We start from the raw sequence: 26,671 nt of genomic DNA, 5'->3' as shown, positions 1-26,671 counted from the left end.
ATTCCGGACTTGCAGTATTGATACTTTTACCTAAGTAGAAAATGTGAGAACCTTTTCCACCACTGTTCTTCGTCCTCCTCCATGTTCATTAGGGCCCAGGCAGGTGGGAGCTCTGGACTGACGAGTTGAAGGCAGCGCCCCCTATCCCAAGGGAAATTCAGTTCAATGAGATCATTGTGCCTACGGAGAACACGGTGCGCTACACAGCCCTCATGGAGCTGCTCATCACCCACCAGAAGCCCACTATCTTCATTGGTCCAACCGGTACTGGCAAGAGTGTCTACATCATAGTAAGTGGTCCGTCCGCCATGTGTACTGAATGCCCTCAACGCCACTATCGTTTTTACGGTGAAGTGAGAGTCTAGTCTGGTTAAGCCTTCTCTGATCTTCTAGGCATAATACGCAAATAATGAAGGTTCAATGCCCCTCAGACCCTGAAGTCCAACTGTGAAACATCCATTTTAGAAGTATTTTTGGCAACACCTCTTTTTTTTGTCTGTTGGTAATTATGAAGTAAATGAGTTTATTAGTATGTGCACATTTCTGTGACAATCTTTCCAGGATTGTGAGTGAATGCTGTAACAACTTTCAAAAAGAAAGACAGACAGACAGAGACATTTTTGGTGAAAATATTTTTAGCCACATCTAGCTTCTCCTATTGGCTTCACATTTGATTAGAGTGGTAGCTTCTTCCAGCTTTCCAGAGCTATTGCCTAATTAAAATATTTAAACTAATTTAGGGATCTGTTGATAGTTATATATGCCTTATATCATCACATCATCTGAGAATAAATCATTTTACCCATGTTGCTCTTGTGTGTTAACTTAGGTTGCCCCTCTACTATACACTTTATGGTATGACCCACACAGGCAGGGGCGTCACAGGGGGGGTGTAAGTGGGACTGAGTTAATAGGGCCCCCCAAAAAAAAAAAAAAAGTATTTTTTTGGTCTTTTTTTAAAGAAAAAAAATCATAGGGGGTCCCACAGTGAATCTTTGTCCCCAGGGCCCAGAATTTGGTGCTACGCCCCTGCACACAGGTATATACGCATGCGCAGTGAGCGCTGCGGTTCACTTGACAAACATGGAGGGAACGTGTTGTTGTTTTGTCCCACTGACTGTACAATTGAATAAACTGAGCTATAAGGAATAAACGTCGTGTTTATTAAGTTCGAGATCAACATTGGTAGCAGAGGATGGTTTGAGGATGGCTGCAAACTATAGAGTACCGCCAAAGTTTGACGAAGCCAGACCATACGAGTGTTGGAAAAATGAAGTCAACATATGGACGCGAGTTACTGAACTCGATAAAAAGAAGCAGGCGCTTGCTGTGGTGTTGGGGCTCGAAGGGAGAGCCAGGGAAATCGCTATGGAAATATCTGCAGAAGACTTGGACCGTGATAATGGTATGGAGACTTTATTGGCGAAACTGGACGGCGTGTTTCAGCAAGAGGAAAGGGATCGGGCCTACGAAGCGTATTCCCAGTTTGATCGTTTAACAAAGGACAGTTCAGTTTCAATGGCGGACTACATAATTGACTTTGAACAGCGATACAACCGGATGAAAAAGTTTAACATGACGCTTCCTGATGCCGTATTAGCCTTCAAGCTGTTAGATACAGCCTGTCTCGACGAGAAAAACAGACAGCTTGCACTGACGGCATGTCCAGACCTAAAGTTTTCATCAATGAAGTCGGCACTCAAGCGGATTTTTGGAGGGAAAACACCAGGCTCGTCAAATGGAATACAACTAAACCAGGACGCAGCTTTCTTCACAGAACAACGACAAGGAAAAGGAAGACGGAACACAACGTTTCAAAGTGCTCAACAGAAGTCACTGCTGCCGGTTACTAATCCATTGGATACGTTCGGTAAGCGATCAAGATGTGCGGTGTGTCAAAGCACATTCCATTGGGCCAAGGACTGCCCCCACAAGAGGAACGAACAAGTAAGATTCACCGAAGACGAAAATGTAGATGAAGTCAATATCACGTTGTTGACAAATGACCGCATGTCTGACTCTGAGATTTTCATGACTGAATCCCTGGGATCAGCCATCATAGACACAGCATGCACTCGTACAGTGTGTGGGGAGAAATGGCTTTGTTAATGGTCTCAGTCAAGAGCAGGCAAACAAGCTGATGAAGACAGAACATTCCAGTTGCAGACCATTTCGTTTTGGAGATGGGAATTTAGTATATTCTACCAGGAAAGTGAAACTACCTGCCAAGATAGGTCAAACAAAATGTTACAGACAGAAGTGGTCGAAGTTGATATCCCACTTCTGCTAAGTAAATCATCACTGAAGAGGGCAGGAACTGTTTTAGACATGGAAAATGACAGAGCAGTGATGTTTAAGCAACAGATACCTCTTGAGTTCACTAGCTCAGGACACTACTGTGTAGACATAAGAGATGAAGACAACGCAAGGAGGAAAATGAAAGATGACGTGATACTTGCAGCGACAGCTGAAGATGAAGCCCTGACCGTGACAGAAAACATGTCCCCAGGTGAAAAGTGCAAGGTCCTTCTCAAGCTTCACAAACAGTTTGGCCACGCATCAGCAGACAGGCTGCAGAGGTTAATCCAAAGCTCTGGAAATAAAGACAAGGACTGCCCCACTATTTTGCAACAGATAGTACATGACTGTGACATATGTCAGAGATACAGCAGAACAAAGCCAAAGCCAGCTGTTGGTCTGCCTCTAGCTTCGGAATACAATTAAACCGTAGCAGTGGACCTGCACGAGTTGGAGCCAGGAGTGTGGTATCTACATGTGATCGACCAATTCACACGCTTCAGTGCAGGAAGTATTGTGAAAACCAAAAAGGCCTCTGAAATTGTCAACTCCCTCATCCACACGTGGATTAGTGTTCATGACCCCCCCCCCCGTATTTTGTATAGCGATAATGGGGGCGAGTTCGATAATGCAGAGTTCAGAGATATGGCGGAGAACTTAAACATCGAGACGAGGACAACAGCAGGATACAGTCCCTGGAGCAACGGGCTGTTGGAAAGACACAATCAGACTCTCACTGACATTCTCTTGAAGGTGAGACGGGAAAATGGATGTGACTGGCATACTGCCCTAGACTGGGCCCTTATGGCCAAGAACTGTATGCACAGCGTCCATGGTTATAGCCCACATCAACTTGTATTTGGTCAAAATCCTAACCTTCCCTCTGTATTAATTGATAAGCTACCTGCCCTAGAAGGTACTACAGTGAGTGCATGGGTAGGGCAACACATATCAGCGTTGCATGCATCTAGGAAGGCTTTCACTGAAGCTGAATGTTCAGAGAGGATAAGAAGGGCCCTACGTAAGCAGCTCAGACCCACAGATGAAAAATATGAGACAGGAGACAAAGTCTATTACAAACGAGCTGACAGTGCAGAGTGGAAGGGGCCAGGTGTAGTTATCGGTCAGGATGGAGCTGTTGTATTTGTAAGACATGGTGGTATCCTTGTTAGAGTGCATCACTTAAGACTTAATAAGGTACACACACATGTTCAGACTACTGTACAGGGTGAGGTTCTCAATGACACAAACAGTGAAAAAGTTGTACAGAACCGTGCAGCAGATGCTGAACAAGATCAAAACACAGGTGTTGTAAGTAGAGCCACAGGTAGCTCATATAGCAAACAAGCCACAGACAACGAACAGGAGAGTGACAGAGAGTCAAGTGCAGGAGCAGGGGTACGTCCTCTAGTGACTCAAAATGATGTGACACAAACTGAAATGGAGCACAATGTCTGTGATGATAACTCTGTTCTTTCTGAAAATGTAAAGTTAAAAACAGGACAGACTGTAACCTTTATGAAAAACAGGACAGACTGTAACCTTTATGAAAAACGATGAAAGTGTTCCATGCAAAGCTATAGTTCTAAGCAGAGCAGGAAAAGCCACAGGAGTGTACAATTTTTTTTATAATCTGCAGCTTCTTGAAACTGATGGAGGTCATGGTCAACAGGAGGCAGTTGATCTGTCTCGTGTTAATAGTCTCAGCGTTGAATCAGAAGTCAGAGATGCTGATGTGCTAATAACGAAAGACATATCTTTTGATGCAGCTAAACAGGAAGAGATAAAAAACTGGAACAACAATAATGTTTTTGAGGAAGTTGAGGATGCAGGCCAAAAGTGTGTCTCCATAGTCTAAAAGACACTGACAATGGTATTGTGCCCAAAGCCAGGCTTGTAGCCAGAGGTTTTGAAGAGCTTAATATACAACAGCTACAGAAAGATTCACCAATCTGTGCCTCTGAATCACTAAGGTTATTACTAGCTGTGATTTGTCAAAATCAGTGGAAAGTCCATTCTATGGACATTAAATCTGCATTTTTGCAGGGCATGGAGTTGTCAAGGGACATTCATGTTCGCCCACCCCCAGAAGCAGACAGTAAAGGCGTTCTATGGAAATTAAAGAAATGTGTATATGGTCTAGCAGATGCATCACTTTATTGGTATAACAGAGTGAAATAAATCATGCTAGGCACATCATGCTAGGTGGTAAAGTTTCACAAGTGGATCCTGCAGTCTTTTATTGGCTAGATAAACAGTGCAAAATTACAGGTGTACTTGCATGTCATGTAGAGGATTTTCTTTGGGCTGGCTCACAACATTTTGTAACTAATGTGATTCCTCAACTGAAGTCTACGTTCCATGTGGGACGTGAGGAACATGATAATTTCTGTTATGTGGGAATGGATATTGTCACTGTTAAGGGAGTAATAGAGATGCATCAGCACAGCTATATTGAAAATTTGCAACCCATCCACATACAACCAGCACATAAGGCTATACAGAGGGATTCACCTCTTGGTGAAACAGAAAAAGAGCAGCTTAGATCAAAAATAGGACAGATTCTTTGGGTTGCAAAGCAGACCAGACCTGATGTGATGTTTGATGCTTGTGTTTTGGCATCCGTTCTAAAGAATGCTACTGTTCAGTCCATCCATGATGCAAATAAGGTGATTCGTAAACTTAAATCTGAAAAGGTTACTCTGAAATTTGGAAACATTTGGGTAATAATGATGCTTTGATCTTGACTGTTTTCAGTGATGCTTCACTGGGAAACTTGCCAGATGGAGGTACACAAGGAGGGACATTGATCACCCTTATGGGGGAGAGGGGGATGTTTTCTCCTCTTTGTTGGCAATCCAAGAGGATCAGACGCGTGGTGCGGAGCACCCTTGCGGGAGAGACTCTTGCCATGTCGGATGGAATAGACAATGCAATCTTCCTTGCCACTCTTTTTTCTGAGCTCACTACTGGTTCAGTTGAACTAAATGTTCCCGCGTTGGTCTGTGTGACTGGCAATCACTCCCTGTTCGATGCCCTTAAGTCAACAAAACAGGTCACAGAGAAGAGACTTCGTTTAGACATAAGTGGAATCAAGGAGCTCATTCAGAGCAAGAAAATCAAAAAGGTGCTCTGGTCTGTGACAAAAGCCCAACTTGCTGACTGTCTGACAAAAAAAGGAGCATCACCTCTAGTGCTCTTGAAAGCATTCAGTGAAGGACTTTGGAATCCTGCTTAAATGTTTTGCATTAAAAAAAAAAGAAAAAAAAGGGGGAAATACAGATTTTATTGCATTGTATTTTGTTTTGTTGAATTGTTTTTGAAATGCACTTTTCTGTAATGCACCAGTTTTATTGGATGTCTGAATTTATTTCTTTTTCTTTAAAGAAAGAAGAGGGAGATTGTTAACTTAGGTTGCCCCTCTACTATACACTTTATGGTATGACCCACACAGGTATATACGCATGCGCAGTGAGCGCTGCGGTTCACTTGACAAACATGGAGGGAACGTGTTGTTGTTTTGTCCCACTGACTGTACAATTGAATAAACTGAGCTATAAGGAATAAACGTCGTTTTTATTAAGTTCAAGATCAACATTGTGCATTTGCAAGCCGAACCCCCCTCTTCCCATCTCATCCCTATCAGAAGTAAAAAATGCATCAGTTATACTTCTTTGATCTTACAGCATAAGTAGATGAGCACATCCCCTGTAGCGAATTCCTGTCTTGCCAGTGATGTTTTCAGAGACTGCCTCAGATCCAAATTTTACCACATGAAATAAAAATAATAAAACAAAACACTATTGTTTCAGTTTAAACTCACTTTAAAAAGAAAACATTTCCAATGCATGTACGGTATGTACTTTATATACACTGTATACATACAGAATAGTACATACATGTTATACTTTATTTGTGTTTGTATTTGATATCTCCTGTTTAGGACTTCCTGTTGAGACGACTGCAGAAGAATGTGTACAGCCCGCTGCTGATCAACTTCTCAGCCCAGACCACAGCCGCCCAGACTCAAAGCATCATTATGTCCAAGCTGGATAAGAGGCGCAAGGGAGTGTTTGGACCTCCATTGGGGAAGAAAATGGTCTGACTTCATGTTGTTCAATCTTGCTATTAGATTCACTGTAATCTCTTAAGAACAGATTCAGAGCTGCGCTACTGAATCTGTCGGGAGCCCCGTTCAGAACGTGTGAGCGTTAGCCTACAAGTGGGCGTGCCTTCAGATCAGGAAGCAGGCCACGCTTTACCCAATCAAAGGAATTTGATTGGGGAACGCGGGATTTACATCTATGCGTTCGCTTCCCACTGAAAACAAACCCAAACTCATTTAACAATAGCGTCCTCTGAGCGACAAAACCATGGAAAGTTAGTAACATTTTAACTTGTTCTTTCATCATAGAAACAAGTGGGCTTATTACCAAAACGATCCATGTTCTTTGGGAGAAATGGTGTTAGTGTTCCGTGGAGAAATATTGTTAGTGGGAATGAAAACATAGGCACACCACCGGAAGTGGAGGGCTGAGGGCAGATCAAAACGCCGGTTTCCAGTCAGCGTCTGTCTATTTAATTACTCCCCCCAGAGTCAAATGCAAAAGTGAAAATCGCTGGGGGCGCTGTTTTTCCTTTTCATTTGACGATGGGTTCCCAGATTGGATTCACTGTGGATCTAGGTCAGACTCATTTTACCTTCAAAGTCTGAGCTCTTATATTATTAATAGTAAAGAAAAATAAACATAACTATTTTTTTTTTAACTTTTATTAATTGTATTTCCTTCTATTATTATCATTATTATCATTATCATTATCATTATCATTATCATTATCATTATCATTATTATTATTATTATTATTATTATTATTACTACTACTACTACTAGGCCGGTGCCATTGGGCACCAGCCTACTTGGAAACATTGCAAATAGGGAATGCATGCCCCACCCTGTTATGCAATACCCATTGTACCGTTGTCCGAGTACCTGTCTGTCTGTCTGTCTTTCTGTCTGTGTCAAGTCGTTAGGATAGGCATTTGTTCTGGACAACAACCGCCTATCCTAACGACTTCACGCCGGGCACCGCTCACCCTCAAGTCCTCACCGTGATGTCTAACCCCCCAATCGGTTTCCTCTATGGCACTCATACTGTACCTTCAAATCCAGTCAAATGCATTTGTGTATGAGCGCCATAGAGTGCTTTACTTTGTAGTCCTAAAAAACAGATGTGGGTTATCAATGATTTCCCACAATACTTCAGCTTGTAGATCTGCTAATTTCACAAGTGACACAGCCTCACAACGGAGTATAAATTAAGCATTAGCTGGTCTTACATACATCTAGTAATAGATACAGTTCCAAACAGGCTTTATGCTGTATATTTTATTGGTGTATCTATTCAAATACCCACTATACGCTAATGCTGAGTTTTGCCAGGTGGTGTTTGTGGATGATGTGAACATGCCGGCCAGGGAGACGTACGGCGCCCAGCCCCCCGTGGAGTTGCTGCGGCAATGGCTGGACCACCGAAACTGGTACGACATGAAGGACTGCACCATGATCAATCTGGTGGACATCCAGATAGTGTGTGCCATGGGACCAACAGGTGAGTCGAGGAGGAGAATTGTGAATGTTTACATCCCTGGATGTTCATTATCGTTGCTGTCGGGCAGCAACCTCGTATCTCCATTTTTCTTTTTTTCAACTTTTTGTTTTTTTGTCGTTGCAAAAAGGTAGCGAAAATAGCAGATCTAAACTCCCAAAAGCTTGTAGATCTGATCTCAAAAGCTTGTAGAGCAGGGGTCTTCAACGTTTTCAGGCCAAGGACCCCCTAGCTGAGAGAGAGGTGAAGCAGGGACCCCCTCTATATTGTATAAAATCGTGTTTCAGATAAACTTTTGCTGCTCTTTTTTCCCTCTACACACCTATAACTCTTTGCCAAAAATAGCAGATCTACAAGCTCACAACGCCTTGTAGATCGGCTATTTTTGGCAAAGATTCTCCTCAGAATAGGGATGCTAGGGTTCAAGTGGTTAATGTAAAACAAAAAAAATCACATCACCCAAAGATTTGGCGGACCCCCTGTAGTAACTCTGAGGACCCGCTAGGGGTCCCGGACCCCCTGTTGTAGACCCCTGTTGTAGAGTTTGTAAATTGGCTATTTTCAAAAAAAAATCTTTTTTTTCTCCAAATAAACCTTTTCGGACATACAAGGTTTCCGCCCGACAGCAACGTTGTGTTTTATTGTGCTTCTTTCTTTTCTAGGTGGGGGGAGAAACCCCATAACGCCTCGCTTCCTGCGCCACTTCAATGCGGTTACCATGAATGATTTTGATGAGAAAACCATGTACACCATCTTCTCCAGGATCCTTGACTGGCATCTCACCACACGGTACGTATGATACAAAATGCACTGGATAGTAGTAGTACTTTTGTCCAATAAATTTGCATAACTAAATGATATACAGTATCGTAAAACAAAAGTTGGTGGACAACAGCAGCTTTCATAAATGTTATATCCAAAGGGCCATACAGCACTATGGGTGAAAAACTGAGGCTCAAACACTGTCAGTAGCACTATGCTCATGTTATATAAAGACCCTGACATTATAGCCCTTGTAAATAAATGCTACATTATTTGTCAAACAGAAAACTTTCTCACAACAGAAGGCATATCAAATATAAGGCTCTGTTTCACAGCACAACAGCCTTCAAAACGTTTGGTACTTTTCTTCAATCTTTCTCAATCTCTCTTTAGGATTGTAATGGGTCCCTAGCAGTGTTGATTTCGTCGTCTAAAACTATGAAGAAAAATGTTGGTCGACTACCTTTTTTCACTGACGAAAACTAAATAAAAACCAAATAAAAACTAAGCTATGATGACTAAAACTAAGACTAAATATATTAACAGTTTCGTCAACAAATAAAAACTAGACTAAAATGTTAGTGAGGGACTAGTGGATCCAGTAGAACGTGTTGCTCTCTGAAAATAGCAGATCTACAAGCTCACAACGCGTCCCGCTGCGACGCGTTGTGAGCTTGTAGATCGGCTATTTTCAGCATACAACCAAGTGTAAAATCCGCCATTACGACGCCATCAAGGCACCGCCAAAATACATTTTAGTCGACTAAATCAACTAGATTTAGTCGACTAAAATCTCATGATATTTAGTCGACTAAAACTAGACAAAAACCAAAACATTTCAGATGACTAAAATATGACTAAAACCAAATGGAATTTTATTCAAAAAACTATGACTAAAACTAAATCAAAATCAACACTGTTCCCTAGGTGGGACTAAAGTGAGACAATTAGCACCATAGTGAGATTGCTAATGAGCATAATATTGTTATGGAACATTACGGTGCCATTGTGGCTCCATTTGCATAAAACACCCATGAGGGCTCTCTCCAACAGGGCTGTCTTGAACTGTGTGGCACGATGCCAGTTTCATGTCTTCACCCACCCTCATAACCTGATCCCAAACACATCTGGAACAGAGAGGTTTAATCCTTTTTCTCCCGTTGTTTTTGGTAATGGTCAATGAACTGTAGTCAAGGTTCAAGGGTCTTTAATGTTACATCTTGCGTTCCGGTACATAATAGTCACATTTCCTTTTGTTCGGCTCCTCCAACATTACTTTTATTTATTTTTATCTCTGTGTGATTGCCATCCTGTTTTGTTATATGGACCCTGAGTCTGAAATAAAGATTGAATTGAATTGTAGCAACATTGGTAATAGTAATAAAAAGACAAACAATAATAATAATTAGAAAAACCTATATACTGTATATACTCCACACAAACCTGTACCTCAGACACTTTATACACACCTTATATTTCCTATCGATAAAGCATAAAGATAATCAAGTAAGTTACACTGCAAATACTGTAATTGTTAGTATCAATTTAGAAACATTCACTCATTGTCTGTACATTTTTGGTGAGAATAGAGTCAAGGGAGTGGCAGGTTTTGGCTAATTCCTGCTGATAACCATGTCATATTATTCACCTTCAAATTGTGTAATGTATATATTAATCAAGCAATCAAGCAGTCCAGTAACTGAACCGTTTCCATTACAGCTTTGACTTCCCCAAGACGTTTGCTGACTTGACCTCTCAGATCGTCAACGGCACCATGTCAGTGTACCAAGAGGCCACAAAGAACCTGCTGCCCACTCCCGCCAAGTCCCACTACCTCTTCAATCTGCGGGACTTCTCCCGCGTCATCCAAGGCATCTGCCTGTCGCGGCCCGAGACAGCTGACGAGCCCTCTGCCATCAAGCGCCTATGGGTGCATGAGGTAACGTTTTAAAATCAAGGGGCCAGCTTGAGATTTTTACATTGACTCCAATACGGAAGAGACAGTTCATATGAATGGCCTGTAGTTTCGCTGTTTTACCCCTGCTGGTGTCAGAAAGAATTTATCTTAACGCAAGTGGGTGGGTTTTTGACAAACTTTAGACTAGATGTTCTTACCTTAATAAAAATTTTCATACATACTATATGCTTCCAGTCGCTAGTTTAAAGTCTCCTTTCAATCATCATGATATGCGTTTTGGTAAACTATGGTCCCATTTATTTTAAAATTGACGATAAAGTAGGTTATGCTCTGGGAGGGGCGGGATGTTTTGATTGACAAGCTACACAACCAATAGCATTCATTCCCCGCCCCCGCTTTTGATTGACAAGCTACCCAACCAATAATGGTCTTCTGGTGTCATTCTGCAGGATATGACGCGATATGACGCGATATTGAAAGATGGCGGATTTGAAATTGCTGAACAATCGGCTTCATTTACGGTCTGTAGAGTCTAGGGGCGTAACGCTGTCCATTCTTTTTTTACAGTCTATGGTTAACAGCAGACGGATTGCGTAACTGTGGATCAGTTGAACAATCTGTTCTGTATAATGCATCATGGTTGCAATGCATATAGACATTGTGATGGGAAAACATTTCACTTAAACTAAAATGTAATTAATTAGAAACAGATTAAGTTCATCAAAGTGATTTTCTTTCTTTTTTTAAAAGATATATTTGGGGGCTTTTCTGCCTTTATTTGGATAGTATAGTTAGAGATAGTGTATAGTGACACAGGAGAGAGGCGGGGACTGGCACGCAGGAAAAGTCATCAGGCTCGGGAATCAAACCCACGGCTCGCTGTCAGGCTGCATTAGAACCCGTGGTACACGCCTTAACCACTAGGCCATCGGCGCCCCCATCAAAGTCATTTAACACATTTAGTCCCAGAGGTTTTTTAAAACAGGGTACATCTAATGCCAGCGTTCTTCCCGTTTACGCTGATGTGTTTAGAGCTGTGGACGGCTCCACGAGGACCTGGATGTAAACAAAGGCTGTGTGCGCGATGGTCGTGGGTCCTGTCTAAGTACTGGAACAATAACATTTCTAACGCGATCCGCCATTGCAGAGTTATCACCCGTCAAAAATTGCTCGTTTTCACCACGGTAAAAAGATATGGAGATATGGAGCTTTTTCTTTTTCTCAAGATCCTATAATGGGAGTGGACGGGAGGCCCCCATGTGGAAAAAAATATATTATTTTATCCTCCCGAAGATCTACGGTTATGGCACTCAATGTGTTAAAAATGTTTTTCATGAATACTATATGTGTATTATGATTTCTCTGTGGACCACGTCCACACAGGTCCAGAGGGTATACTACGACCGCCTGGTGCACGACTCAGACCGGGCCTGGCTGGTGAGCCACCTGGAGGTGGTGTGCCGGGACCACCTGAAGGAGAACTTCCACTTCCTCTTCCAGCACCTGAATCCGGACTGGGTCGGCCGGGCCACCGAGGATGACCTCCGCAGCCTCATGTTCTGCGACTTCCACGACCCCAAGGGGGAGGACCGCCTCTACCGCGAGGTGTCTGACTTAAACCGGCTGCGGCGGGTGGCGGAGTCGCACCTGGAGGAGTTCAACAACGTCAGCAAGGCGCCCATGAACCTGGTGCTGTTCCGCTTCGCCATCGAGCACGTCTGCCGCATCTCCCGCGTCCTCAAGCAGCCGCGGGGCCACGCCCTCCTGGTGGGCATGGGCGGGAGCGGCCGCCAGTCGCTCACCCGGCTGGCCGCGCACATGGCGGAGTCGGAGCTGTTCCAGGTCAGTGTTTTAATTTTGTCGACTAAAACTATGACGTAAAATGTTCGCCGGCTGCCTTTTTTCACTGACAAAAACTAAATAAAAACGTATCTATGATGACTAAAACTATGACTAAATATACTGACACTTTTGTCAACAAATAAAAAACTAGACTAAAATGTTTGGGAGGGACTAGTGGAGAAGAGATCCAGTGGAACTAAGGGCCCGTACACACTGCAGGAGATTGGGTCCGATATTGCTGTCGCCGACATTTTTTGGCGCTCGCCGACAAAACCTCCCGATCTGACACAGATCGGCCTTTGATCGGCGAGCTAATGCTCGCTCTGTGTGAAAGGCACAGCGACACGATCTGGCCACGATCATCCGCTCTGGGATGGCTTTGCGACCGTTTTCAGATAACTACCATGTTAGATATTCAGCTCTGTCCCAGACAGGAGATCGGACAGTATCATACATTATGAAAGGGTCTGCGAGGAGATCCACGCTACAGCCAATGAGAGCACATTACAGCCACCGTGGCCAGGGGAGCGTCGCTGGATCTGACCACAACAAACAGTCCCGCAATATTACCGTCCAGACCTGTATTAAGTTAACATTATAAAACAAAATGAGAGAGTGAGCGAGCCTGGTGGGCTGTTTATTTTAGAGGAATTGTACAGAGAGAGAGAGAGAGAGAGAGAGAGAGACAGACAGAGAGTGAGAGCGAGCTCTGTGTGTGTGTGTGTGTGTGTGTGTGTGTGTGTGTGTGTGTGTGTGTGTGCAGCATGTGCACGCTGTTTCTGAACAGCGTTGCCAGATGTTGCGAGAGAAATAAGCAACCAGGTCTATGAAAACAAGCCCAAGAAAAGGCCACTTGAGCACTTTAAACCTATTTACAAATACATTGGATATTTGAAAATAGCCGATCTACAAGCTCACAACGCGTCGCAGCTATTTTCAAAGAAAAATCTTGAGAAAATTGTGGAATATTTTCCAAATCCACACAAATCTTGTATGGGGGTCTATGATGGCACAACATATTTACAGAAGGGGGGTCTGCGGACAAATACATATTATGTGTTGTTTAAACCACTGTTTTAAACAACATTAGGAAACAAGGCCAAATAAGCAACTACACAAATAAGCCAAAAAAATGCACCCCGCAACAACCAATATTTACAAGCAACTCTACAGAAAAACAAGCCCAAAGTCGCTTATAATAAGCGGACATGGCAACGCTGTCACTGACCGCTACTGCGCACTTGACGTGCGAGAGAGAGAGAGAGAGAAAGAGCGAGAGAGGGGAGAGAGAGAAAGAGCGAGAGAGGGGGGAGAGGGAGAGGGAGAGAGGCATATCACGGGATACGTCGATTAAAATGAATTGGAACTAGAAAAAGTGCTCCTCGGAGCACAGGTCTCCGCCAGATCAGGTAGGTTTTTGTGGGCCAGCAATGTTCGGAATTTGCCAATCAGGATGGAATATGAAAAATCGGACAGAACCATCTTGATCACTTGACTATAGAGATAATGGGTACCGATTTGCATGATGATTGGACAACATTTGTAGGAGTAATACAACAAAGGAAAGTTTTGAAAAAATCGGCCTCCTGGTGGCGCTATAATAGGGCAATGTTAAAGGGTGGCATTTGTTCTTCAACTAAATGCGAATGTGCTTGTAAAGTGTCACCTCAATCGGACGCTGCGTTCATGATTTGTGGCATTTTGTTCAAAACGGGCCACTTCTGAAAACTTTAGATGTCATTGTTAGCCAATCAGGATGAAATATGAAAAATCAAACAGTTCCATCTTGATCACATGACTATAGAGATCATGTGTACCGATTTGTGTGAAATTTGGATAAAATGTGAAGGCTTAATATCCAAAAATGTGTTTTACATAAGTCGGCCTCTTGGTGGCGCTATAAAAGGCAAATGTGAAAAATGCAGGGCGGATGTTTTTCCTTGGCCTCTAGGGAGTGTGCGTGCAAAGTTTCACGCAGATCGGTGCAGTTATAGTTAAAAACACAAATCAGCCTTTTATAGCGCCACCATGAGGCTGATGTGAAAAATGTCAGGTGGCATTTCTTCCTCGGCCTAGTGGGAATGTGTTTGTGAAATTTCACGGAAATCACAAGCTGCGTTCATGATTTGAGGCATTTTGTTCAAAACGGACCAATCCTGCAAATTTTGGAAGCGAACCTTAGCCAATGAGGATGGAATATGGGAAATCGGACAGATCCGTGTTGATCACATGACTATAGAGATACTGTGTACCGATTTGCATGACGTTTGGATAAAATCTGTAGGAGTAATATAAAAAAATGGGTTTTGGACAAATCGGCCTCCAGGTGGCGCTATAACAGGCCCATGTGAAAAATTTGAGGCAGAGGTTCTGAATTGGCATCCAGGGAGTGTGTGTGCGCAGTTTCGCAGCGACCGGGCCAACGGTGCCGGAGATTAGCTGGTAACACACGGACAGGACACACGGACACACGGACGGACGGACGGACGGACAGGGGGTAAAACATACTCTCTCGCCATGCCTTTCGGCCTGGCGGAGACAATAAACTCAAATGTATGTATTGGGTCTGACTCTGGAGATAGCATCCTAGTGAACTATCCTACAGTGTGTCAGCCCTTGTCGGGGATCAATCCTGTTGTGAAGACCACAACGATATTATGACAGCCGATTTCAAGAAATAAACTCCTGCAGTGTGTTATGCTTAACGATCAGATGACCCCCCGACCACTTAAAGGTCCTGCAGTCTGTACCTGCCTTAAGACAAGTCATTTTATGCTTGGTTGTGTGCAGGTGCACTCTCCGAAAATAGCAGATCTACAAGCTCACAACGTGTCGAGCTTGTAGATCTGCTATTTTCGGCACACAGCTGAGTATAAATCAGGCCTTTCAACGCCATCAGGGACGGGCAAATTACATTTTAGTCGACTAAATCAACTGTAGATTTAGTCGACTAAAATCTTATGGTATTAAGTCAACTAAAACTAGACTAAAACTAAGACATTTCAGATTACTAAAATATGACTAAAACTAAATGGAAATGTATTCAAAAGACTATGACTAAAACTAAATCAAAATTTGCTGTCAAAATCAACACCGTTCCAGGTGGAGATCTCCAAGAGCTACGGGACGGCCGAGTGGCGCGAGGACCTGAAGTGCATCATGAGGAAGGCCACGCAGGGCGACGCGCACGGCGTCTTCCTGTTCACCGACACGCAGATCAAGATGGAGTCCTTCCTGGAGGATGTCAGCAACCTGCTCAACACCGGCGAGGTGAGTGGGGGAGTGATGGAGCAGAGATGGAACAGATGGATGGATGATTGGACGGAAGGATATGGAAATAGATGGATAAGTCAAGTTAATGATTTGAATAAGTGAATGGATGGATGGATTGTTAGGTTAGTGGATGGAAAGAAAGGATAGGGAATGATACAAGAAGAAAAAACGTTACAAATGTACACATTTGTATTCCAAGTATTCTATATAAGTGTGTAAGTGTAAGTGTCTATATACTGTTCAAAAGTATACAGTGGAAAACTCTCTACGTGTGATTCCATGAACTGTGGGTGAAACACATCTCCCCATGCTGCCAGGTGCCCAACCTGTTTGCGCCAGATGAGAAGCAGGAGATCTGTGAGCGCATGCGAGTCCTGGACCGGCAGCGGGAGCGTGACAAGCAGACGGACGGCGGCCCACTGGCCCTGTTCAACATGTTCGTGGAGCGCTGCCGCGCCCAGCTGCACGTGGTGCTGGCGATGAGTCCCATTGGAGACGCCTTCAGGAGCCGCCTCAGACAATTCCCCGCCCTCATCAACTGCTGCACTATTGACTGGTTCCAGGTGTGTGTTTGTGTGTGGGTGGGTAGCGACGCAACCATGTTTTACTCACCTTAAAGGGATAGTTCACCCCCAAAACAACTTTTTTTCTATCGATTAGTCACGCCATGGAGACTTGAATTCAATTCATGGATGTTTTTGTCGCATTCCTAAGGCAATAATTTGATGACCGGCAGCGGTTCCGGTAGGAGACACAAAGAGTCTCCCTTGTGTCTCCTACCGGAACCGCTGCCCCTTTAAGTAACAAAATTCCACACAAGGGTAGTAAATCCTTGTGAGGATTAGGGCTGTCACGATTACAAATTGAAGTTGACGATTAATTGTCACTGAAATAATTGCAATTAACGATTTAATTGTGTTTGGCATTGAACATTAGAACATATGAATACAAAATACATTTCTGTTTGCCTTTTAGGCTTCGTAATCAAAAATTGCACAGGCCAGATATGACAAATAACTTAAATATACAAAGAAATTATTGACATATTTAATAATTGTATACATTTAAAAATAGCTGACCTACAAGCTTACAACGCGTCACTTCAGATCTGCTATTTCTGAATTTTTTAAATATATTTGAAAATGTGTGAACATTTTTCAACATGGAAACATTTATGACGATTATTCAAAAAGAATTGTGATTATCTCAAATAATTGCGATTAGACGATTATGTAATAATTGTGACAGGCCTAGTGAGGAGGCCATTGTTCTTGTCCGCATTACATTTATTTGATCGAAATCATCAGTAATCAAGCTGGTTCGATCCCTGGCTCCCCCTGGGTTAGTGTCGAATTGTGAGCAAGACAGTGAACCCCTAACAACTGCTCTTGATGTCTTGTATGGTTTACTCTGCCATAGGAATGTGTGTGTGAATGGGTGAATGTAATGCGAATTATAAAGCGCTTTGGATAAAGGCGCCATATAAATGCCCCATTAAACATTTAGTACAACTGTGCACAGTGGTGGGAAAAGTACTCAAAGGTTTTACTTAAGTAAAAGTATCAATACTGCAATGCAGAAGTACTCTGTTAGGGCGCGCTCCCACCAAGAGTTGGCTGGCCGCTGTTTGCAGAATCTGCCAATGCATTGTCAATGCAAATGCGTTGATTCACGCAAGAGCAGATTTTTCCGCTAGTCGCGCAGACCTTGCGTTTATCTGCTCTCCGGGACTAAGCATAAAACTGCTGGAGGCAGGCGCTGATTTTCTCCCTCTGTCCAATCGGGTGAGTCGAAGGCGGACCGTCTCAAGACTCAGGAAGCAACATGGTGCTCAAGGCAGCAGGCACAGGCGGTGCGGGCTTGAGTGACAGGCGCGACACTCCCGTTTTTTAGAATCCGCTGGCTGCAAAAAACTGTGGCCGCGCACAACCTGCGTTTAACAGCGGCCAGCCAACTCTTGGTGGGAGCGCGCCCTTACAAGTAAAAGTCAGGAATTCTAAATTTACTTGAGTAAAAGTACAAGAGTATTGGTATCAAAATGTACTTAAAGTACCAAAAGTAAAAGTACTAAAATATTTGAAAATAGCCGATCTACAAGCTCACAACGCGTTGCAATGCGACGCGTTGAGAGCTTGTAGATCTGCTATTTTCAATAAGCCTACAGTATGTATAAAATAGGGCTAAAGTGGTTAATGTTTGTTTTATAATATAATCATTTATATCTGTAACTAGTAACTAAAGTTTTGAAATAATTGTAGTGGAGTAAAATTAAAAAGAAGTAAAACTACTGAACATTGGAAATACTCCAGTAAAGTAAAAGTACCTCAAAATTGTTCTTAAGTACAGTACTTGAGTAAGTGTACTTGCTCTTTCCCTCTTCTTCCCAGTTATAATTGATTTATTTATTTTACAGATTTTTAACGTTACAATTTTTGATTACATTACAAAAATCTGTTCCATTCCTCCTTTTATTCTGCATTTATTTGTTTATTCTCTTTTTTTCTCTTTTCTCTTGACTTTTATTTTGTGATATCGATTTTCTTGCCAATGTATTGTACTAAAATACCCTTGCATTTTCGGTCATTTAATAATTGGTTGATACGGGTATCTGTTTCATTGGGTATTGAGTACTAGTGTCTGTGATGTCTTGTAGTTTGTTATGTTTGTTTGAGTATCTTTGACTTGAAAAATTCTATACAAATATTTGAATAATAATAATGTACTTAGTTACTTTACACCACTGACTGTGCACAACTATGTGTGTGGTACAGTGTGTCCCCTGCAGTGTTGTCATACTTTGCACCTGTCTTCTCAGAGCTGGCCAGAGGACGCCCTGCAGGCCGTGGCCTCCCGATTCCTGCAGGACATCGAGATGAAGGACGAGTTGCGTGCCGGCTGCATCGGCATGTGCAAGAGCTTCCACACCTCCACCATCCAGCTGTCAGAGCGCTTCATGGCCGAGCTGCAGCGCCACAACTACGTCACGCCCACCTCCTACCTGGAGCTCATCTCCACGTTCAAGGCTCTGCTGCAGAAGAAAAGAACGTAAGAGTTCCCTGGGCGGGGTCATCTTCAGTAATTGCCCCTGGCCTGGGGTATTGTAGTTTGGGTCTGGGCTTCTTGGTCTGTCTGGATAATTCAACAGTGTTGCTTTGTACGATGTATATAACACACCGTACCTTTAGCATATCTTTGCTGTCGGGCAGAAACCTCTTATCTCCAAGTTTTTGTGTTTTTTCGCAAATGAATGCCCTACTTGATCACGTAAGTATCAAAAGTATCAAAATTAGCAGATCCACAAGATTGTAGATCTGCTACTTTTGATATTTTTGAATTTGGATCCTGAAAAGTAACAGGTTTGGACATATGAGGTTTCCACCCGACAGAGACTGTGTATGTGTGTGTGTGTGTGTGTGTGTGTGTGTGTGTGTGTGTGTGTGTGTGTGTGTGTGTGTGTGTGTGTGTGTGTGTGTGTGTGTGTGTGTGTGTGTGTGTGCGAGCGAGCGTGCATCAGTGTTGATTTTGACAGCAAATTTTGATTTCGTTTTAGTCATCTAGTCATTAGTCTTTTGAATAAAATTCCATTTAGTTTTAGTCATATTTTAGTCATCGGAAATGTTTTCGTTTTCGTCAGTGAAAAAGGGTAGTCGACGAACATTTTTCGTCATAGTTTTAGTCGACGAAATCAACACTGGCGTGCATGTGTTAACCTCCGGCCCTCTCTCCTCACTCAGGGAGGTGATGACTCTGAAGCGGCGCTACGAGGTGGGCCTCCAGAAGCTGGAGGCGGCCGCGGCCGACGTGGCCACCATGCAGGCGGAGCTGGAGGCCCTGCAGCCTCAGCTGCGCGAGGCCAGCCGTGAGGTGGACGAGGTGATGGCGGTCATCGAGCACGAGTCGGCGGAGGTGGCCGACACGGAGAAGGTGGTGAAGGTGGACGAGGCCGTGGCCAACGAGCAGGCCACGGCGGCCAAGGCCATCAAGGACGAGTGCGACGCCGACCTGGCCATAGCCATGCCCATCCTGGAGTCAGCCATGGCCGCGCTGGATACTCTCACCACACAGGTAGAGGGAAACGTTACGCAGTGTTGATTTCGTTGACTAAAACTATGACGAAAAATGTACGTCAACTACCTTTTTTTCACTGACGAAAACGAAATAAAAAATTAAATGAAAACTAAGCTACGATGACTAAAACTAAGACTAAAGATATTGACAATTTCATCAACAAATAAAAACTAGACTAAAATATTAGTGAGGGACGAGTGGAGAAGAGATCCAGTAGAACTAAGAGCCGTTTCACACTCAGGTCCCGGGTGCGCACTCCAGACCGCTTGGCTAGTGTGAATGTAGCGAATCGACCCGCGAAACGGGTAACCGTTCCGTTCCCGAAACCACCTCGGGAGGCAGTTTCGGATCCGGATCATGCGTTTTCGGGTACGGTAGCTGCAATGTGAAAGCAAGCGTACCGTTAGACGGAAGTGGCCCGCTATTTGGAATAGGTGACGGTATATAAACTCGACAAAAACAGCCAACAAAAACACGTCGCAGATCAATCCACAGGGGTTCAACCATGGCCGTAACATATCCACACCAAGCAGTAGCACAGCAGAGCAGTGCTCTCTGTAGGCTGGAATCCAACCGTTGCGGCATCCATCCGTTGGATGCCGCATGTGTTGGACGCCTGTATGTTGGATGCCGTCTGTCAGCGCAGCACCGGTTTGAAAAAAAGAAAAAAGACACACCGACATTCCATAGGCTAAATCAATGCATTTTGTGATCGCATCGCACAACTAATAGCCTACTAAAACTAACGGGGAATACCAGAAAATAATAATATTTTGACATACGGGAGAAACGGTTGGTGCGGATATTTAAATTGGATCTCTACTACATATCTTTGCTGTTAGGAAGAAACCCTGTATCCCATATTGCAACTTTTAATGCTTTTTCATCATAAATGAATGCCCTATTGTCATACAGTGTCACACAAAAGTAGCAAAAATAGCCAAGCTACAAGCTGAAAATGCGGTGCAATGCGACACATTGAGCTTGTTGATCCACTATTTTTGATATTACAATATAGAGCAGATAACCACACTGATCTTGCATTGGAAAATATAATTTTTATTTTAAATATGAACAAAGGCAGGAGATGCACGTCCCCACAGTTCTTTTTTACACACAGTGCTGGACCCACAAATCATAAATAAATAAAAATAAAAAGGTGAGTCTGCACATAAACTGCTCTAGTCTTTTTAAATTATAACCAAAGCTCTAAAGTTAACGTTTCTCCAATGTAGGGCTAATAAATTAATACATAAAATAAGGAGACTCTTTTTAAATAACCAAAAGTGAACTTTCTCTTATTATTATTATTACTTTAGAGACTATGGCAAGCGCGATCCTATCGCACACCTTCCTACATGACCAGCTATGGCTTTGCAGTCCAGAGGATGAGATTAAACAACAGACAGGCAGCGTTGCGGAATGCGTTTGTGTCAACTGTACTTGTACTTTTCTTCATAGAGAAAAAGAAGAGCACAGGGCGCATATATATATATATATATATATATATATATATATATATATATATATATATATATATTTATATATATCATTCAGTCCGACTTCACTGTAGGCTACTATAGTTGCCTTTTCATTTTGTACTTAAGCTGTCGTGAAAGTTTATAATATTTAGAGAAATTTAAAGTTTCAAATGCAAAAGTAGTAGTAGTTGTGAAGGTTAGTAAACTGTACATTTAGACTGAATGTTTCCTGTATCCTCATCTTGCGCTAATGCACACAAGTGTTTCACCAGGTTTTGAAACCCTATATTAATGCGAGCCCAGCACAAACATTGTCGCATAGTTGATGACGTCTGTGTCCACAGAAGAAACACTATGTGCATGCCGCCACCTATAGGATCGGGGGTATATATGCATGTGTTCTCTGGCGAGATTGGATCTTGGCCAATGTGAATGCAGGCCACTGAGGCCAGCATTCGAACTGGGAAACGTTTTCAATGAAAACGGATCCAGTGTGAAACCGCCCTTAAAGACAAGTAATTTTATGCTTGCTTGCGCTCGGGTGTTGCGCTCTGAAAATAGCAGATCTGCGACGCGTTGTGAGCTTGTAGATCGGCTATTTTCAGCATGCAACAAGTGTAAAATCAGCACTTGTAAAAAGGCACGCCAAAATACATTTTAGTCGACTAAATCAACTGTAGATTTAGTCGACTATAATCTTAAGATATTTAGTCGACTAAAACTAGACAAAAACTAATACATTTCAGATGACTAAAATATGACTAAAACTAAATAGAATTGTATTCAAAAGACTATGACTAAAACTAAATAATAAAAACTGCGTCGTTACGAACACGTCCCACAGTCTCGGGCCGAGAGCGCGCCACACATTCACCGCTCAATTAGAGAAAATGATACACTCACCACTGATTTAGAGAGAATGTATCGCTCATCTGTAACTTGGTGGATTGTTACTGTGTGCTTTTGATGGTTTTTCATGGTTAAGAGTTATCCTGCCAAAGGCACCTGACATACAAAGCCATGTCTGAGGTAGCCTGAAAGCATGACACATTGTCCATGTACGAAATGTTTTTACTTAGGTTTTACCTCTCATTCTTTAGCATTTCTGCTATTCGTGGCTTTATGCATTAGGAATAATAACATATTCAATCATATAAATTGATAACATTTTCATCACTGTCAAATAATATGTACTCATCTCTTACTGAATGAGTGACATACTGTACTGTAGATTGCTTATGTTTTATAAGCTGTTATAATGCTGCCTGACAAAGATAACACCCAGCCCTGTGTCACCTTCCAGGACATCACTGTGGTCAAGTCCATGAAAAGCCCACCCCCAGCTGTTAAGCTGGTGATGGAGGCCATCTGCATCCTCAAGGGCATCAAGCCTGACCGCATACCCGACCCCTCGGGGTCTGGCAGGAAAGTGGAGGACTTCTGGGGCCCAGCCAAGAAGCTCCTGGGAGACATTAGGTTCCTTCATAGTCTCCGCGTGTATGACAAGGACAACATCCCATCTAACTTAATCGCTATCATCCGCAACAAGTATGTCACCAACCCGGACTTTGAACCGGAGAAGATTCGATCCGCGTCCAATGCTGCAGAAGGCCTGTGTAAGTGGGTTCTTGCCATGGAGTCCTACGATAGGTAAGTTCCATAGTTTTGACTCCTATTAACTCACTGAGTGCCAGAAAAAAAAAGTGCTTAGGAAGCGAGATACAGCCTTTTTCAGTTATAAGTTAAACAAGGAGTGGATGGATCTGCAAATCTTCAGATAATGATATCTTGGGTTCTGAACATGTTTTTTTTCTTTCAAAAACACGTCAAACACGTCATTGGCACGTTGCGCCATAGCGGTAAAACACGTGAAACACGTCAATGGCACTCAATAATTATTGTTATAACTTTATGAATATTGCACTTTTCTAGACATGAGTTACAAAGTGCAAAAATTCTTTTCACAAAGGTAATAAACAAGTGAAAATAAAATGAGCTAATACAAATGAAACAAGAAATAACCATTAGCAAAAGGTAATGACATTTTTACAGGAGTGTTTAAGATATAATGGAACCAGAGAGGCGAATTGTCTTGGGTAGAGCATTCCAGAGCCTATTGGACCATTATTCAGTGTGAGGTCCGTGGAGGTAAAGTAAATGATCCTCCATGTGTGCTTCAGAGTGGCCAAGGTGGTGGCTCCTAAGAAAGAGAAGCTGGCCCAGGCTGAGGGGAAGCTGCAGGTGGCCATGGATAGCCTGCACAAAAAACAAGCTGCCCTGAAAGAGATCCAGGACAAACTGACTAAGCTTCAACTGACCCTGGGTTCTAACAAAAACAAGAAGGCCGACTTGGAGAATCAGGTATGCATGTGCGCGTGTTGTGCTTGCATTAAAGGACGACTTCACCAATTTTCAACCTATCTTCATATAATTGGTCCTCACTAACACTCATTATAATATGGCACAATTTTTGCCTACTTGGTCTGTGTCGAGAGGGCTGTGGACAGTTCAGAAACCTGCCTACCAGTGACATCGTCTATGGGGAATCCAAGCTAATAGAAACTGCCGGCTTTCTATTCCTGGAAAGTTAGCATGCTATTATGGAAACCATTGTTCTTGTGTTAATAAAATAATCTTAATCTTATCTTAATCTTATCTTAAATAAAACCTGCCACTGGTAGGCGGGTTTCTGAAGTGTCCACAGCCCTCCTATGAGACACAGGCAGCGTTGGAAAACTAGTGAGGACCAGTTATATGAAAATGGGTGAAGTCGTCGTCCTTTAAGTAACAGGTAACACTGTCAGTGTCGGGGACCAGACCAGCAACCCTTCAACAACACAACAGACATCCACAGTATCTCCATCTTATATTTAATCATAATGGTAGAACCTCAAGGCTTGTCCGGCTGACTTTCTGTTGCTCTTCCGTTGGTCCCGTCCAGGTGGACCTGTGCTCTAAGAAGCTGGAGCGAGCTGAACAGCTGCTCGGAGGCCTGGGCGGAGAGAAGACCCGCTGGAGCGAGGCGGCCTTCAACCTGGGAGAGCTGTACAACAACCTGACCGGGGACATCTTGATCTCTGCAGCTGTGGTTGCCTACCTGGGGGCCTTCACCTCCAGCTACAGACAGGTCTGTGGAGGGCATAGTCAAAGGTCTCAGTTAATCAAGTGGAACCGCCTGGATTCAATCCTAGTGGTAGATATTTGGTTTCCCATGTGGGAGACCCTGGTTCATATCCAGGTGGTTAAACTGGGGGCTCATCCGGATGAGGGTGATGAAAGGGGGGACATTTAGCATAGTAGCCTTGCCTGTTGTCCAGATATTGCCTGATATTGTCCTTGGCCAGAGGGGATTTTCCTTTGGACGAGAGATATATGTTTTGGATTGCCATGCAGACCAACGGGTTCGAATCCCGGTGGAATCCCGGTGGTCGCATACACAGGTACTGTACGGTACAGGTTATTTTTCTTTAAAGATAATAATACTCCTGTGGATCTCAGGATCGTCATGGAAACGCTACCCAATGTTGATTTCAGACTTTGTGTCGCCAGCTTATGACATCAGTCATCTATCATATATCTATGATGTATAACTTCAAATTTGGGCAAGGTTTATTATTATGATAAACTGGAATGGAGCGTTATGATGAACTGGAAAGACTGCAAACCAAATTGTTTCAGTATTGACAATTGGATGAAGGACTTGTATTTAATTGTGTGTGTGTGTGTGTGTGTGTGTGTGTGTGTGTGTGTGTGTGTGTGTGTGTGTGTGCGTGTGCGTGCGTGTGCGTGTGTGTGTGTGTGCGCGCGTGCGTGTTTGTGTGTGTGTGCGCGCGCGCCCTCTCCTCTCCAGTGTCAGGTGGAGGAGTGGATGGAGCTATGCCAGAGTAAACAGATTCCCTGCTCTTCCAGCATGTCTCTGATGAGCACTCTGGGAGATCCAGTGAAGATCCGTGACTGGACCATCGCTGGCCTGCCCTCCGACAGCTTCTCCATAGACAATGGCATCATCATCTCGTGAGTGTTATCAATATGTTCATCGACATCAGCCTTCCTTACTATGGGCCAACAACGCTGTCATCATCTAGTCAGTGCCGCCTTTCTCTTTGCTTGTGTTTTCCTTTTGTCTATCAGTAGGTCAAGGTTTTTTACAGGCTTACTGCCATTATGTTTGACCAGCTAAAAGGCAATACATTTGATTTGTCCTTGTAAATCTGTGTGTGTGTGTGTGTGTGTGTGTGTGTGTGTGTGTGTGTGTGTGTGTGTGTGTGTGTGTGTGTGTGTGTGTGTGTGTGTGTGTGTGTGTGTGTGTGTGTGTGTGTGCGCGCGTGTGCGTGTGCATAGTAATGCCAGGCGGTGGCCCTTGATGATCGATCCCCAGGGTCAGGCCAACAAGTGGGTGAAGAACATGGAGAAGGCCAACGGTCTGCAGATCATCAAGCTGAGTGATGCTGACTTTGTACGCACCCTGGAGAACTGCATCCAGTTTGGCACACCAGGTGCGTGTGTACTGTATGTGTGTGTGCAATTTGTGTGTGTACAAAAGCTAAACAAGTACATACAAATAAAAAAAGATTGCACAAATTGGACTCTGTTGAGCTTTGAACCATGTCTTACAGTGCTCCTGGAGAACATTGGGGAAGAGCTGGACCCCATCCTGGAGCCCATACTGCTGAAACAGACCTTCAAACAGAGCGGTGCCCTCTGCATCCGTCTGGGAGACTCCACCATCGAGTACGCCCCCGACTTCCGCTTCTACATCACCACCAAGATACGCAACCCCCACTACCTGCCTGAGACCTCTGTCAAAGTGGGTGCCATCTGTTTGTACCCTTGCTAATCCAAATGACATTTCTGGTTCTGCTTTTGTCTTGATCATTGCTCTACTGTACATCGCTTTTGTTGCCTTCACCTCATGTCTTTAATTGAAGCCATCCCAGTGGACCACCATCTACATCCCCATCTCACACACACACACGCGCGCACACACACACACACACACACACACACACACACACACACACACACACACACACACACACACACACACACACACACACACACACACACACACACGCCAGATTGTAAGATGCCAAGCTGTACTAGTATTTCTCCTCTCTCTCTGTGTTCTTGGATGAGTGTGACAGTTTCGGTCAAAAGGTTTTGCCGTCAGTAGCCATACGCTGCAAGTGTGTGTGTGTGTGTGTGTGTGTGTGTGTGTGTGTGTGTGTGTGTGTGTGTGTGTGTGTGTGTGTGTGTGTGTGTGTGTGTGTGTGTGTGTGTGTGTGTGTGAGAGAAAACAATGTATAATCAACCGAATAAGCCTGCTGCATCAATATAAATGGAATTAGGCTGCGGCACTGTGCACTTGTTTATTAGGGTGGTGAGTAGATACCAGATATTATTAAAACAACGACATAGACAC

General features: G+C 43.5%; 1 protein-coding gene across 1 annotated transcript in view; it reads left to right on the top strand.

Annotated features, from left to right (window-relative positions):
- The window catches only part of dnah7 (dynein, axonemal, heavy chain 7), a gene marked incomplete at its 3' end in the record, with an annotated part of 81,339 nt that overhangs the window by 36,895 nt on the left and 17,773 nt on the right, over positions 1 to 26,671 (top strand). Inside the window, exons 33-48 of the mRNA XM_080430098.1 lie at positions 93 to 290; positions 6,242 to 6,397; positions 7,740 to 7,908; positions 8,568 to 8,694; positions 10,387 to 10,606; positions 11,969 to 12,427; positions 15,530 to 15,697; positions 16,018 to 16,263; positions 18,516 to 18,745; positions 19,435 to 19,765; positions 22,553 to 22,899; positions 23,430 to 23,610; positions 24,191 to 24,376; positions 25,100 to 25,263; positions 25,591 to 25,745; positions 25,866 to 26,056. Coding sequence (XP_080286224.1) covers positions 93 to 290; positions 6,242 to 6,397; positions 7,740 to 7,908; positions 8,568 to 8,694; positions 10,387 to 10,606; positions 11,969 to 12,427; positions 15,530 to 15,697; positions 16,018 to 16,263; positions 18,516 to 18,745; positions 19,435 to 19,765; positions 22,553 to 22,899; positions 23,430 to 23,610; positions 24,191 to 24,376; positions 25,100 to 25,263; positions 25,591 to 25,745; positions 25,866 to 26,056 — 3,528 coding nt within the window. The remainder of the gene's footprint in view (positions 1 to 92; positions 291 to 6,241; positions 6,398 to 7,739; positions 7,909 to 8,567; positions 8,695 to 10,386; positions 10,607 to 11,968; positions 12,428 to 15,529; positions 15,698 to 16,017; positions 16,264 to 18,515; positions 18,746 to 19,434; positions 19,766 to 22,552; positions 22,900 to 23,429; positions 23,611 to 24,190; positions 24,377 to 25,099; positions 25,264 to 25,590; positions 25,746 to 25,865; positions 26,057 to 26,671) is intronic.

This window comes from Gymnoscopelus braueri (assembly GCF_963280865.1).
Source record: "Gymnoscopelus braueri genome assembly, chromosome: 6".
In the NCBI taxonomy this organism is placed as follows: domain Eukaryota; kingdom Metazoa; phylum Chordata; class Actinopteri; order Myctophiformes; family Myctophidae; genus Gymnoscopelus; species Gymnoscopelus braueri.
This window is presented reverse-complemented; position numbering and strand designations above follow the sequence as displayed.